This window comes from Natrix helvetica (assembly GCF_964273705.1).
Source record: "Natrix helvetica genome assembly, chromosome: 1".
In the NCBI taxonomy this organism is placed as follows: Eukaryota; Metazoa; Chordata; class Lepidosauria; order Squamata; family Natricidae; genus Natrix; species Natrix helvetica.
The window spans coordinates 91,087,012-91,102,123 of record NC_138548.1 but is presented as its reverse complement, the minus strand read 5'-3'; the positions used below and the strand labels follow the sequence as shown (position 1 = coordinate 91,102,123).

General features: G+C 40.3%; 1 protein-coding gene across 1 annotated transcript in view; it reads left to right on the top strand.

Moving 5' to 3' along the window:
• Positions 1-15,112, top strand: part of TPCN2 (two pore segment channel 2) — a 49,217-nt gene that overhangs the window by 21,467 nt on the left and 12,638 nt on the right. The window contains exons 11-20 of the mRNA XM_081934264.1: positions 2,877-2,974; positions 3,421-3,502; positions 3,615-3,701; positions 4,253-4,372; positions 5,501-5,560; positions 5,649-5,777; positions 7,546-7,595; positions 8,192-8,291; positions 8,412-8,483; positions 14,362-14,435. Of these exons, the coding sequence (XP_081790390.1) occupies positions 2,877-2,974; positions 3,421-3,502; positions 3,615-3,701; positions 4,253-4,372; positions 5,501-5,560; positions 5,649-5,777; positions 7,546-7,595; positions 8,192-8,291; positions 8,412-8,483; positions 14,362-14,435 (872 nt within the window). The remainder of the gene's footprint in view (positions 1-2,876; positions 2,975-3,420; positions 3,503-3,614; positions 3,702-4,252; positions 4,373-5,500; positions 5,561-5,648; positions 5,778-7,545; positions 7,596-8,191; positions 8,292-8,411; positions 8,484-14,361; positions 14,436-15,112) is intronic.

Below are 15,112 nucleotides of genomic sequence, written 5' to 3'. Positions count from 1 at the left end.
AGCTGGAGTGTCAGGGAGGCATCGCAGAACATCGCAGGCGGTAAGGACGCATGCATGTGTGCTGCAAGTGTTCATGTGGCGGACACTGGGCCCCGTTGCACCGTACCGGATGCAATGGGATCCGGTACCCACCACTGGAAGGCTGTGTCAATTTGAGCCTGGTGAGATTTGAACTGCAAAATTGCAGGCAGCTGGCAGTCAGCAGAATTAGCCTGCAGTACTGCATTCTAACCACTGCGTCATCATGGGTCTCACCATGAAATGGTACAGATACAATTGAGACCTTACAAACATCATATTCTTGAACTTGAACTTCTGCTATGGAGGAAAATGCTGCCCCTATGTCAACATTGTGACCATGATTTATGAATTTGAGTGCCTGCCAGAGACTAGTGGTTATCCCATTGTGATGATGATTGTGACCTACTTCTTGTGTGAAAGGAATTGTACCCTTAAATGGGTACAATTATAATTATACAATTATATTAATGGGTACAATATAATCACTAAAATTGTGAACAAGCATTTTTCAGCAAGATATTTGCTCATTCCATAATTCTGGTATTGTAATTGCAATCCTGAAAGGATAGGATTAGATTAGATTTTTCAAATGTCCAGCATGTATCTTTTCCAGAGTTCTTTTTATATGACATGATTTCCCCGATGAGGTGAAGTTTCTCCTACTTGATTTCTAGACACTGCTCTATTTCTAGACAGCCTCTGTTTCTAGTATTCTCAGATTATAGACACAAGAATTAATATAATATCCGTTGCATAAACAAAATGTAATCAACAGGTAGTGAAAAATTAACAAAAAGTGTAATGATCTGCGCTTATATAGATTTCAACATAATATAGAAATCAACGTTGATATTTTGTTAACTGGAACACTTCAGCTGAACATATGAATTTGTTAGAAATTCTGTTTTATTATATAGAAATGGGAGCAGAGGATTATGATATAGCCATAAAGATTGGTAGCAGAGGGTGGTTACATAGCCATACAGATCAAATAAAGTATATAGCAGTGATGGCGAACCTATGGCACGCGTGCCACAGGTGGCACACGGAGCCATTTGTCAGGACATGCGTGTCACGATGTTAAAAAGTTTGCTAGGCCTGAAATGAATGAATTGACACTCAAGAGTTAAACTAAGAAAGAGTTATTGCGCAGGTCATAAAAGTTCTTATCTGAAAGTGATTTATTGCGCATGCGTTACACATTCCAGAACTAATTCCTTTCTTCTTTGTCTGGCTGCCAAGCAGAGCTGGCAGACGGAGCTTTCATTATCAAAATGTAACAATTTGTTTATTTTACTTTTATTTACTTTTATTAAAGTTTGTTTGTTAATTAGAATACTTGTCAAAGACTTTTATTTATTTTCTTAATATCTCAAAAGATATGCGGAAGGGAATCAGCCCGATCCATTGATCTCAGATATCAGGCGTTTTTTTCCCCTGACAATGCGCGCGCTGGCCAGCAGAGTTCACCCTTTTTTAAAGCCATTTTTTGCCCTCCCCAGGCTCCAGAGGCTTTATAGCGCTCCGAAGGTGTCAGGGAAGCCTCCGGATGGTCCCTGAAGCCTTCAGAGCGCTCAAAACAATCCTCCGAGCAAACCGGAAGTGACTTCCTGTTTGCTCGGAGGATTGTTTTGAGCGCTCCAAAGGCTTCAGGGACCGTCCGGAGGCTTCCCTGACACCTCCGGAAGGCGTCCGGGGGGGACGGGACGGGGGAGGCTGTTTTCGCCCTCCCCAGGCTCCTATAAAGCCTCTGGAGCCTGGGGAGGGCGAAAAAAGCATGTAAAAATGGGAGGGGTCGTGCCTGTAGTGCACGCATGCACACTGGGGGGTCGCACATTGCATTATGGGTGCGGCACGCCCGCACACGACCCCCTTGCGCTCCCCCCACTTATGGCACACGAGCCAAAAAAGGTTCATCATCGCTGGTATATAGTGTCTGGTCACCATATGCCTTGCTTAACAGTTTCAACTATTACAGTAAACTCTTTAGAACTAAAAGAACCATAGATGCAACCTAAACACTGCCATCTACTGGCTGAATAACTCTAGTTGTTGCAATACAAAATACATTCTAACATGTATTTCAACAGAATTACATTCAGTGAAAACCTATATAAATATGCATAAAAAGAGTTTCCTCTACAAGGCTTGTCTTAACTATGTCATTCACATTGGTCCTTTGAATTATGGTTATATTTCCTCATTATTTGAAATAAGATTGATGGGTTTCCTTTCTGTAAGCAATACAATATTTTCTTCAACTTCCAGGTTGTTTTTTTAAAATATTGGATAAACTTTGGTTAATGGAAACAAGTTAATTTTTCATTAATCACTGTGCTGATGCTATACTGGTGATATCTCCAGTATATGGACTGAAAATTTTCCCTTGAATAGGAATAGTGCTAAACATTTTTCCATGTTTTAATTTGTCACACAGCTTACATGTCCTTCCTTTTCTTTTCATTAGCCTCTATTAGTTGTTGAGTGTTGGTCTTTGGGTACCACAAAAAGGGGGAATAAAGCCACCTGTGGTATCTACTTTTGGCTCTGCAGTATGTCAGAAAGTGACTTCTTTTTCTGAGATTCATATTCATAATTCCTTTGAATTGATATCGAGAAATTTAAGAAGTACATAGTTGGATAATATTAATTTCCTTTCTAGCCATCCTGATTTTGTACTTCTGGCAAAACCAAGATTCATATCTTTCGGTTTTAATAATTGCTGCTACAAAACATTCTGTAACTTGATATTTCATAGTATTGATATTTTATAGTATATAAATATCTGTTGGACTAATTGTCTGTATCTTTTTTCTGTTAATTTGGATGGGCTTTCTTTTCATACATTTTTCTAGAAATCGGTTCAGTCATCGCTTTTCCGGAGACGCTTGGGAATCCGGGCTGCCTTTGAAGTTCTTTGTTGTTTGAAAGATACTGCGATTAATAAAAATATGTAAGTGAAAGACATCTTAAAGAACTGGTGGAAAATTAGTTTATTTCATTGATTAGCCCTGGAGCCATATCAAAGTGCAGAGTTCCAGGCACAAATTATTACTAAAATCTGATAAAAACAATTTAAAGTGGAATTGGATAAAATACAATTTAAAATGAAATTGGAATAAAATACAATAATTTAATATATAGATAAATAAAATGTGATAAAATTATATTTTAGTGTCACCCCTACAATCTACCCCATTCAGTCCCATATATGCCTATATCAGCTGAACCCTTTTGCTCATGTGCTATACTATGCTGTGTTAAATTCTAATGAGTAATTGTGCATCATTATGCACAAGGTGTGTTTGTGTGAAGGCTGAACAGCAGAAGGTTTATGTGGCTTTTGCTTTCCTAGTTTGAGTGTCCACTTTCCCATATATTCTGTTTTTGGTTTCCTAGCTTGAGTGTCCAATCTGAAGCTCTTCTTCAAGTCCTCAAGAAAGTAAAAATGGATTCCTATTGCAAAGAAGCAATAATTAAGGTAGGACACCATTTTTAGTTAAGTCTGTGTTACTTTAGTTTGTTTTAAAGATACTGTTTTTACCGACCCATGAAATCTGTATGATACATACCTGTTTCTGTCCCATGTGCAGAAGCTTGAATCTTGTCCCCCAGGAGGACTGTCGGCTATTCAGTTTCAGACACTTTTTGATGAACTTGACAAGCATAAAGTTAAAGAGGTATGAGACTAGCTATTGTTGATGTGGCTTGTATAAACTTGTGAGCTCTAAATACTTAAATCGGTCTAGATATGTAATGAAATTGAAAAACAGTTCTTGGCAATATCAAGAAACTGGACATATTTTATAGTGGTACCGTCCTGTAGCTGCTGTGCTTTTAAGTATGCTTAAAACATGCTTAAGTATGTTTTTAAATGTGCCTTGAAGACTCACATTTTTCTATTGGCTATTCCTAGCTGCTGCTTTTATCTACTATTTCTCTTCTCCTGTTGCACTGTTGTAAAACAACTTTGAAATTCTGTACAATAGAAGGTGGTAGAATGGGGTAAACTCAGTTAACAAATGTCTCACTTAGCAACATAAATTTGGGGTTCAATATGGTCGTAAGTCGAGAACTACCAGTAGTGCTTTCAATAGACATTGCTCAGGCATATGCATCAAGCTGATGGAATAGTATGCCCTTTTCAGAGAATATCCCAGGGCCACATTTTCTTAAAGGGATCCTGTAAAAATATTTCCTGATAGACTTTTTTATTCTGCTTTCTTTTCAGCGTCCTCCCAAACCAGATTATCAGTCACCCTTCTTACAACGAGTTCAGTTTATCTTTGGTCACCACTATTTTGGATATTTAGGAAACGTCGTAGCACTAGCAAATATTTCCTGTGTATGCGTAAGTATATGATGCCATTCGAAGTAGCGTTTTCTCTTTGTTAGGAAAGTTCTTTCCACATTGTAGGTAAGAAAAATACTTGAGAAAAGTTATTTAAAGTTATTTGATGAACTTGACAAGCATAAAGTTAAAGAGGTATGAGACTAGCTATTGTTGATGTGGCTTGTATAAACTTGTGAGCTCTAAATACTTAAATCGGTCTAAATATGTAATGAAATTGAAAACAGTTCTAGGCGATATCAAGAAATCTCTAATCATTTTAGGTAAGTTAGTTTCATCTGATCCACAGAAGAATATAGGAGGCCTAGATCAAAGTTCCAGCATCCTGCTATGGTTTACACCACAAGCAGAAGATGGAAACAATGATCTGAAGCCATATCAGATCGCTTAAAAAAACAATTATAATCAATACAATGCTTATTTGTTCTCTTTTGTTACAAATAGCTAGGGGATGGCCTGATGTCTTTATTTTATTTTTGCAACTGTGTGGGATAGATTAGTTTGAGGCTATGCAACTGCCCTGCTGTATCTTAAAATGCTTCATGATAAATCAGGGTTTGAACCTAGATTTCCTTAGTCATGGTCAGATATTTTATCCAATGGCTTTGTTGATATTCATGTTTGCAATTGTATATAAGCAGGACCTTGTGGAGGGTAGCCTAGCACTGTGTTCCTGAATGCTATAGGCCTGTGGGATATTTTTCTATAAGACATTGCGCCCTTAGATTATTTGAGGAGTCAAATAAAAGGCAGTTCAGTGAATAGTTCATATACGACTGGTGAGATTAGCTTAGAAAACCTTCTGGAGAGTTGATTGGCATGCAGATGTAATAACTTTGTATCTAACAAATAGTAGTCAGTTGGTTGACTAATATTTTTGCTAGACTGTAATTTTTCATGACTACTTTATATGTTGTAGATCAGGGGTGTCAAACTCATGGCCTGCAGGCCGGATGCGTCACGTGCTGACCCCGCCCACCCCCAGCTTAGTTAAAGGGGGAAAAGTTCTGATACGTCACGTGACGACGATGTGATGATGTGAGTTTGATACCCCTGTTCTAGATGCACCACTTTTAATGTACTACAATTATTTTGCCTCTGATAACCTGTGAACATTTTCCTTTCCAGGGAATTATGGTAATAGATGCAGATAAGCCACCTGCTCTGAGAGATGACTTTTTTTTAGGGGTAAGACCATCTATTCCCATGACATCCTGTTCTTGTTACTCTCTAAAACCTCTGATTTTAATTCTACTTTCTCTCTCTTTTTTTCAAGGTTACAAACTGTTTCTTTATTTTGTACTACCTTCTGGAAATGTTGCTGAAATTAGTGGCCTTGGGATTAAAAAGATATTTATCCTATCCAAGCAACATCTTTGATGGACTTCTGACTTTGGTTCTGATGGTTAGTGTCATGGAATTGTTTCCATTCTGCTTTTACATAATAGTGCTTCCAGAAGAGTTTTCAAGAAGTGCTTTTTTGGAGGGGAAAAAGCTCATAAAGATATTCCTTTGAGCTTTATGAAAACCTCTTTATCGCTTCTGAGGCCATGTTTCCTTTTTTTCTAAGTGGCTGTGTATGTCGTTCTTTGTACGTGTGCAAATAGCAGTAGCACTTAGACTTATACACCACTTCACAGTGCTTTAGAGACCCCAAACAATCTGGTTCCTCTTTTTACCAACTTCAAAAGGATGGAAGGTTGGATCAACCTTGAGCTGGTGAGAATTGAATTGCCAAACTGATGGCAGTCAGCAGAAGAAGCCTGCAGTACTGCATTCTAACCACTATGTCACCACGGCTCTTAAATAAGAGAGTTGGAGATGTGTATGTATGTGCGTATAGGTATATATGTACATATATAGTATGCCTGTGAGGATAGGTAGATGTGAATCAACTCACTCTTCAAATGAGATTCTTGGTAAGAAATTAACTATTTAGTACTCATGGATTGAATGATAATTAATTTAATATTTTACCTAGCATTGCCCTTGTTTATAATTTCATTTCAGGCTAGGATGCATGCATGCTGACTTTTTTTTAAAATCCTGCTAATCTTGTGGAAGGGGAAGGTGCTGAGGTTCATCTTAAATTCAGAATTGTCTTCCTTTTGAATTAACAACTTTTTGTTGAGTTTTTTATTGTTCATTTCCCTTACCTATGTTATATTGAATAATATTAATTTCTAATGAATGGATCTGACCCAATGATGAACAAATGGACTTCTTAATCTCTTCTTCCTCACATCCTTCTCCCCCCCCCATCTTTTCTCAGCTCTTTTTTTTTAAAAAAACAAAGTTTTATTGGTTTTTAAAGAAATAAAAAGGAAAGGGGTAATGGAAAGGGTTACAAATTTTGGCAGTTACAATATGTGGAAGGTGTCCCCTCCCCCCGTACTCATGGTATTCATTTAAACAAAATTCAATACTAAATAGCAATATTTGGTCAGCATATAAATTTAAATAATAGTTTCAGTCAATTTATATCAAGCAGATTTTCTTACTCATTTTTGTGATCTGAGTTTTCTTGGTATTGCCCCTTCTCCCCCTGCCAGCAGAGCTCCGGCCCATCCCGTGTCCTGTAGATCTGTTGTAGAATCATCAGGTTTATCTAGGAGTGCTTTATTTTTTTCCATAAAGGCCTGAGCCTCTATGGTTGTGTTGATTCTAACTCTTGTGTCCTCCCAGAATATTAGCATGCCTTCAGGCATCAACCATCTAAACCACACCCCCTTCTGGTAAAGTTTCTTCGCTAATTGCGAATAATTTTTTCTTTTCTCTCTCACTTTCTTGGGGATCTAAGGGACATCATGACAAACATTTTGGCTGAATACATTCAGAAAGAGAAGCAACAGATGGGGTGGGAACTAGACCTGGTTTATAGAGTAAACTCAGCATATGCTAGAACACACAATGTACCCAGGGAGGTACACATTAAATTTCTTAGAAAGACCACAAGAGATGAGATTCTGAGTGCACAAAGGGGGCAAGCTTTGAAATACCAAGATAGAGAAATAACCATTCTTTTCTCAGCTCTTGAACAACTTTGAGAGTCATTGCAGATGGTGCTGAGATAGGAAATCATTTGGCTAAGTTTGCTTGTTTTTGCTGATAGATGGACATGCTGTACCCCAATCAGTTATAATTTTTATTTTTTACTTCTTCTCTTCTCAAAGGTTTTGGAGGTTTCCACATTTGCTGTATATGGGTTTCCTCATCCAGGCTGGTATGTGTCCTTAGTAAGCAATGTTTGGTTGGTTTGGAATTGGTTTCTGCAGCAGTGTTTCTAGTAACAGCTGATTATGTTCTGTTGAAATACTGGAGTGGAAAAACTCAAAAGCAGAACTTCTTACATTGCGCAAAATGACTTTTTTCTGACTGATTCAATCATTTGGAAGTATTTTAAAAGGGTGTGAATACAAGCTCTATGTTTCTACAGAGAAAAGCTACAATATTGGGATTTTGCCACACAGCATTTATATTGTATGCCTCGGTAGGGAAACCTTATAAAAAGGAGTTAAAAAAATAAAAGTTGTATAGACCTATCAGATCACAACAGCTTTAAAACTGTCGCAAATATGTGTGAACTTCATCCTATTACATTTAATCTTGAAATAGTGACAACAAAATCTTTCAAGAATGGAGACTAATGGTTAAGATTCAGGCTATTATGTATGGTCTTGCTTTCTTCTTTTTTCTTTTTTCAACATCTGGCATGGCTAAAATTATGTTTTGGTTGATTGAAAGAGCAACTGCTTTTAATGTTGCGGTTGCTCCCCTCTTTTTTCCCTCCCCTGCAAATCTCTTTTTCTGTTTTCCTAGGAGACCTGAAATGTTGGGCTTGCTGTCTCTATGGGACATGGTTCGTCTAGCAAATATGCTGATTGTGTTCAGATTTTTACGGATCATCCCAAACATTACAGTAATTCCATTTTTTGGAGTGTAGATTTTAATTTTGCTTTTCTCTCTTAAGACTAAAGAATGCCAAAAAATAAACACGCAAATGATTCTTTTCTCCCCCTCCCCCCCCCAACCTCCAAAGTTCATGTCTTTAGTTGCCAGTACACTGCTGGATCTAGTGAAAAACATAAGAACCTTTGCAGGAATTTTGGTGGTAAGTAAGAAAAACAACAAGATTGATTTCTGCCTCTTTGTTTATTCCGTAATGTATGGAATAATTTTTGTCAAGAAACATTGGCAACTTGTGGAAAGGGATGTTGGCAACCCTGTTTCAATAAATAAATCAAATAGGTTTTTTTTAAAATAGGGGCTGCCCATCCACTCTATCTTTCCATCTCTTTTTTTCTGTCTAACACTGGACTTGATCAATCACACAGTACATAGATGATAATAGCTTTATCTGGATGGGACCTCCCTAGGTTTATAGCAGTGGTTCTCAACCTGTGAGCCGGGACCCCTTTGGGGGTCGAACCGCCCTTTCAAAGGGGCCGCCTAAGACCATCGGAAAACATATTTTCAAAAAAATACGGAAAACATAAAATAATTTTATGGTTGGGGGTCACCACAACATGAGGAACTGTATTAAAGAGTCGCGGCATTTGGAAGGTTGAGACCCACTGGTTCAGAGGCATAAATCTACTGTTAAAAAAATGAAATTTAAAGAAGACATGGACTAAGAATGAGCTGTGAACTTCCAGGATTTATGGAATACTAAGAGCAGCTGACTAATGGAAAACTAACTTGTCAGCTAAAGAGACTGTAATCTGTACCAATATATACCTAGTTTTTTTTTGGGGGGGGGGGAGTGAATGAGAGGCATACTTCGAACCTAAAAAATACTTCCCCGAGAAAGAGGATATTTCTAGATGCAGGGATATTTTCACAGATAAATGATGCCTTTTATATTTTCCACATTTCCTTTCTCTCTTGTATTCCTGTTAAAGTATTCAGGCAATGAGCTCCAAACATAAATTGCTATGTAGGACATCATCCGAAGACATTATAGCTGGAGGGTTACAGGGATACCCTTGAGGCCTGTTTAGGGCCTGTCAATTTTCTCAATGTTCAGTTTGCAATCCTCAGGAGTACTCCAAAGTTGTGAATACCTTGGGGATTGTAAAGATGCTTTGGTTACTTTAATTTATATGTGCTTGGTAAGTAACTACATAAATATCATAGCTTTTTAACATTTTGTTTCATGCTGGTTGGAGTGTTTAATTGTGTTGTTTTTAAGGAACAGTGTTTTGCGCAGTGAGGATAAATGAGTCCTGCAGAGTTAATATAGACTAAGGGCAGACTTGGTGTCAGTGGAGAAGCAAAGCTATCCTTGCAAGCCTTCTACAGGTTTCAGGAGTATTTCAGGAATGGACAAAAATATTTTGTGGTTTTTTAAAAAAGAAATTAAAGAAGGAAAATGCTTATGGATATTTAGACAGTGTTTGGGAACCAGAGAAATTGAAGGACAACTGAGATCCTGATAGCTTATAAACATTTCAAAACATCCAGTCCGAGGGTGCTGTTTGCTTTTAAGGTTTTTTTTAAAAGTTTATTTTGAATGGAAAAGTTTGGGGAATGAGGAATTTCCCCCCAGTCTTATTTATTTGCTCTCACCAAGACACTCAGCTATGAAAAAGTAGGAGCCATGTAAGAATTTAAATGAAGTGTGTGCTATGTTGTTGAAAGTCTCCATGTACCAAATTCTTCATACAGCATATGGCAGTGATGGCGAACCTATGGCACGCGTGCCACAAGTGGCATGTGCGCGCTGGCCAGCTGAGTTCACCTTTTTAAAAGCCATATTTTGCCCTCCCCAGGCTCCAGAGGCTTTATAGGAGCCTGGGGAGGGCGAAAAGAGCCCCCCCGCCCCCCCGGCGGCCCTCCGAAGGCTTCAGGGACCGTCCGGAGGCTTCCCTGAAGCCTTCGGAATGCTTAAAACCACCCTCCGAGCAAACCGGAAGTGAATTCCGGGTTGTTCAGAGGGTCGTTTTAAGAGTTCCGAAGGCTTCAGGGACCGTCCGGAGGCTTCCCTGCCGCCTTCGGAGCGCTTAAAACGACCCTCCAAGCAAACTGGAAGTCACTTCCGGTTTGCTCGGAGCGTGGTTTTAAGCATTCCGAAGGCTTCAGGGAAGCCTCCGGACGGTCCCTGAAGCCTCCGGAGGGCCTCCGGGGGGGCAGGGGAGGCTTTTTTCGCTCTCCCCAGGCTCCTATAAAGCCTCTGGAGCCTGGGGAGGGCGAAAAAAACATGTAAAAATGGGGGGGATCGTGCGTTGTGCGTGCATACGCACTGGGGGGGTCGCGCATTGCATTATGGGTGCGGCACGCCCGCACACGACCCCCCTGCGCTCTCCCCACTTGTGGCACGTGAACCAAAAAAGGTTCGCCATCGCTGGCATATGGTATTTGTGTATGTGTGTGTGTGTGTTTGCATGCACACCTTTGGAACAGTCTTAGGTCCTAGCAACTACTGTTCTGGAGAGGTCTCTGTAGTTCGCAACATTTTTGGAAGTGGTTTGTCATTGCTTCTATTGTTGAGGAGAGTGTGACTGATCCAAAATCACCCATCTGGCTTTGTGACTAAGGCAGAACTATAATTCACAGTCTCCTGATTTCCAGCTTGGTGTCTTTAATCACTATACCCACAGACAGATAGACACTCTGTTTTTAGCTCTCAGTTTCTCTAAAGAAAAAAAAACCTAATAAAGTATAAGCAGTCCTCAATTTAAGACCACAATTGGGATTGGAAATTTCCATTATAAACCAGAACAGTCATAAAGTGTGTGACAGGACCTGGTTTTCCAGCCATTTTATCATCGTTGTTAAGTGACTCACTATGGTCATTAAGTGATTCATGCATTTATTAAATGAATCCAGTTCCCCCAGTTGAGTTTGTTTGTCAGAAGCTCGCTGGGAAGGTTGCAAGTCACAGTCACGTGACCTCAAGATCCTGCGACTGACATAAATGAGAGCCAGTAGCCAAGACCCAAATTACGATCACATGATTGCAGGGATGTTGCAACCGTCATTGCAACATCCCTGCAACAGGTCCATGTAGTTTGATTTGGAACCAGTAGTTTACCAGAATGTTTTCTTTTACTTAGTCATCTGTATGGATGTGGGATTTCCTGTAGTCTCTCATCCAAGTACTTTTAATATTCTGGGATTAGCAAAGTTCAGTTAGATGCTGTCATTAAAATACCTCTTGCCTTAGAGTGACCCAGAGTGCTCTATTGGATGTTACCGTGTTTCCCCAAAAATAAGACAGGTCTTTTGACCCCCCGAAATTAGCGCTTGGCCTTATTTTGGGAGAGGTCTTATTATTTTTGAGGTGCAGGAGAAAGAGATAATAGAGTAGAACTAATTCAGATTTAGAATAGGTCTTAATTTTGACAATTATTCTCTCTGTTTCCCTCTCTCTCTTTGTCTCTCTCTGTCTCTATCTCTCTTTTTCTTCTTTCTCCAGTTGGAGAAACCCTTCTTGTTGCTTTGAGGCATGCAATTATTTGTGTGCACTTGTTAAAATATACTATCTACTTCATTTTAAGAGATTTACATAATAATTAATTAGAGTTTCTATAATTATCACAAGTAGGAGAGTTCCACCTATTGTCAGATTTATGCATTGCAGGTTGAAGATAATCCAGTGCAATTAAAATCTTTTAAATAGTTTGGCAGATAATTCATGGGATTTTTCCATAACAGAGACATAAATACTAACAATTTTCCCAGGCTCACTGAAATATTTATCTTCCTTAAAGCAAGGCCAGAAATAACATGTATGTATGAGAAAAGGAGCCATACACATACAATTTGTGTATGCCACATATTAATACTATTCTAAGTGACTGTTAGATTTGCTGAGATACACTTTTTGTTCCTTAAAAAAACTGACCCCATAGATAACATTTGAAAGCATTTATCTGACCATTTTTATAAAAAGAAGTTGACATCTTAAAAAAATCACATATAGATGTTATGATGCTTTGCTGCCAGAAAGGACTTAGTGCCAGAGATGGGTTACAAATCCCAGCACTACCAGTTCGTTCGTGCTCACCTGCGCAGAAGAATCCGGGCAGGTGGGTGGAGGTTCCCGCCACCGTCACTACCAGTTCACCGATCCGGGCCGAACTGGGAGCAGCCCACCTCTGCTTAGTGCCCATCTGAAAATCAGCGCAATGAGAATCACAGTGAAATAATTAATTGTTTGAAGGAACATCTATGATGTGCAGAAGCACTACAGCCTACTTGGACATGCTGTATAGGAATACCGTGTTTCCCCGAAAATAAGTCATGCCCTGCTAATAAACCCAATCGGGCTTTTCAGAGCATGCGCCATAATAAGCCCTCCCTCAAAAATAAGCCCACCCCCAACTATTTAAGCGCATGCGCAAACGGTCCCCGCCATTACCACTGTACCACCTACCGGTACAGCTTGCGGGGCAAAAAGAGGGCTTGCCACAAAACAGCGACAGGTGAAGCAAAGTGGTTCCACCTCCCGCCCTTCCCTCCCATGCAAAAAGAGCCCACCGCAAAAACAGCGGCAGGCGAAGCAAAGTGCTTCCACCCCCGCCCTTCCCTCCCATGCAAAAAGAGCCAGCCGCAAAAACAGCAGCAGGCGAAGCAAAGTGCTTCCACCCCCACCCTTCCCTCTCACACAAAAAGAGCCCACTGCAAAAACAGCGGCAGGCCAGCAATGCGATCACCCCTTCCCGCTTGCTCCTTCTCACACACACACAAAAAACACGGCCCACCCCAATGGTAAAGGCAGCCTGCCTGGTTCCCTTCCCCGCCTTCCCTTTACTGAGAGGTGGCAGGTGGGGGGGAGAAGCAAGGGGCGCCTCTTACCTTTCCAGGTCCATTGCGTTCCTCGCCCTTTCGCCCGTTGAATCCCCTTGTAAAAAAAACCTCATGAGTTCAACTCGCAAGGTTCTTTTTTACAAGGGGCTTCAATGGACAAAAGGGCGAGGAATGCAGTGGAGCTGTCAGTCTCTGGTAATGCTAGGACGCGCGTCTCACTTCTCCCCTCCCCACCTGCCACCCCTCGCTAAAGGGACGGCGGGGAAGGGAACCAGGCAGGCTGCCTTTACCATTGGGGTGAGGTGGGTGGTTTTGGGCCGCGAGGCGCGCCTCTTACCTTTCCAGTCCGTCGCATTCCTCGCCATTGTGTCCAGGGAAGCCCCTGGTAAAAAAAAAAAACCTTCTCGCGACTTCAAGAAGTTTGAACTCGGGAGAAGTGTTTTTTTTTTACCAGCCGCTTCCCTGAGCACAATGGCGAGGAACGCTACAGATCTGGAAAGGTAAAAGGCGTGCCTTGCTTCTCACCTGCCCCAGAAAATAATAAGCCCTCTCCTATAATAAGCCCATGGCCATATTTCGTGGGGCAAAAGAAAATAAGACCCAGTCTTATTTTCGGGGAAGCACGGAAGTAGCATATAACGTTTAGGTTATTGGGATATTTGGCTGTAGCACCCCAAACAATGTGAGTGGAGAAGGTGTTATAACATTAGAAAGAGCATTACAGAGCTAGAAACCATATGAATAGGAACATGATTTAAATTTTCTGGAGTATTTCTACTTTTATGATTGCCAAACAAGAATCTTTTGCATATTTGCTGTCTTCATTCCCTCTCTATTTTTATAATTCAAAGTTCTTTTTGTGTTCCTGGAAAATATAAGTTTGACTATGACAAGTCCAGGTAACAGGACAAGACATAAATTAAGCGTAACCCTGGATTTGCCAGTTGCTGTTTCTCAGTGCAGCGATTTTCAGCAAACGTCTTGTATAGTCTGCTGATAGCTCTGAACAAAAAAATAATGCAACTGTATTTACGTAAATGAATGAACGTCAAATCATGGGGCTACTCTCCTGGAAGTGTGATGCAGACAGTAGTGTAAGCTTAAACAACAGGGAGGAGAAGTCAAAGTTCAACAATAATCCACACTTCTGATTTATTAGATCAACTAAATGAAGCTTACACTGTGTTGTTGCAAAGTTCTCAGTTGGCTTCCGTTTCATGTCAACTTTTATTTCACAGGTGGCTTTCTATGCATTTGCAATAATTGGCATGGAGCTATTTGGAGGCACCATTACTCCCATGGGCAATGTCAGGTAAGATGGGAAATCAGCATGCCATTCCTGCTTGCAAGAAGGCCAGAAGATACAGTTGGCTTGTATAGCCTCATCATGGAAATAGATCTGTAAAACTTCTAAATGTTAATAATAACAACCCAATTGTAATGTTTCTTGTGCAAATTAGGCTAATTTATAAGATAGTTCTTGACTTAACGATGACAATTGGGTCTGGAACTTCCATTGGTAAGCAAAGTGGTTGTCCAGTGAGTCTCACCCCATTTACAGCATTTTTGTCACAGTTCCCACCTTGATTGTCTAGTAAACCATATTCATTAAGTCAGGGGTGTCCAAACTTGGGAACTTTTAAGACTTGTGGACTTCAGCTCCCAGAATTCCCCAGCCAGCCATGCTGGCTGGGGAATTCTAGGAGTTGAAGTCCACAAGTCTTAAAAGTTCCCAAGTTTGGACACCCCTGCATTAAGTGAATCTAGCTATCCCCCTTAATTTGGTTTGTTGAAACTAGCAGGGAAGATTGCAAATGGAGATCACATGACCCTGGAACACAGCAACTGTCATAAATAAATGCCAGTTGCCAAGCACCTAGATGTTGATCATGTGACCATGGAGATGCTGCAATGGTTGTGGGTATAAGGGCCAGTTGTAAGTCACTCTTTCAGTGCTGTTGTAACTTTGAATGGCAGTTAAACAAATGG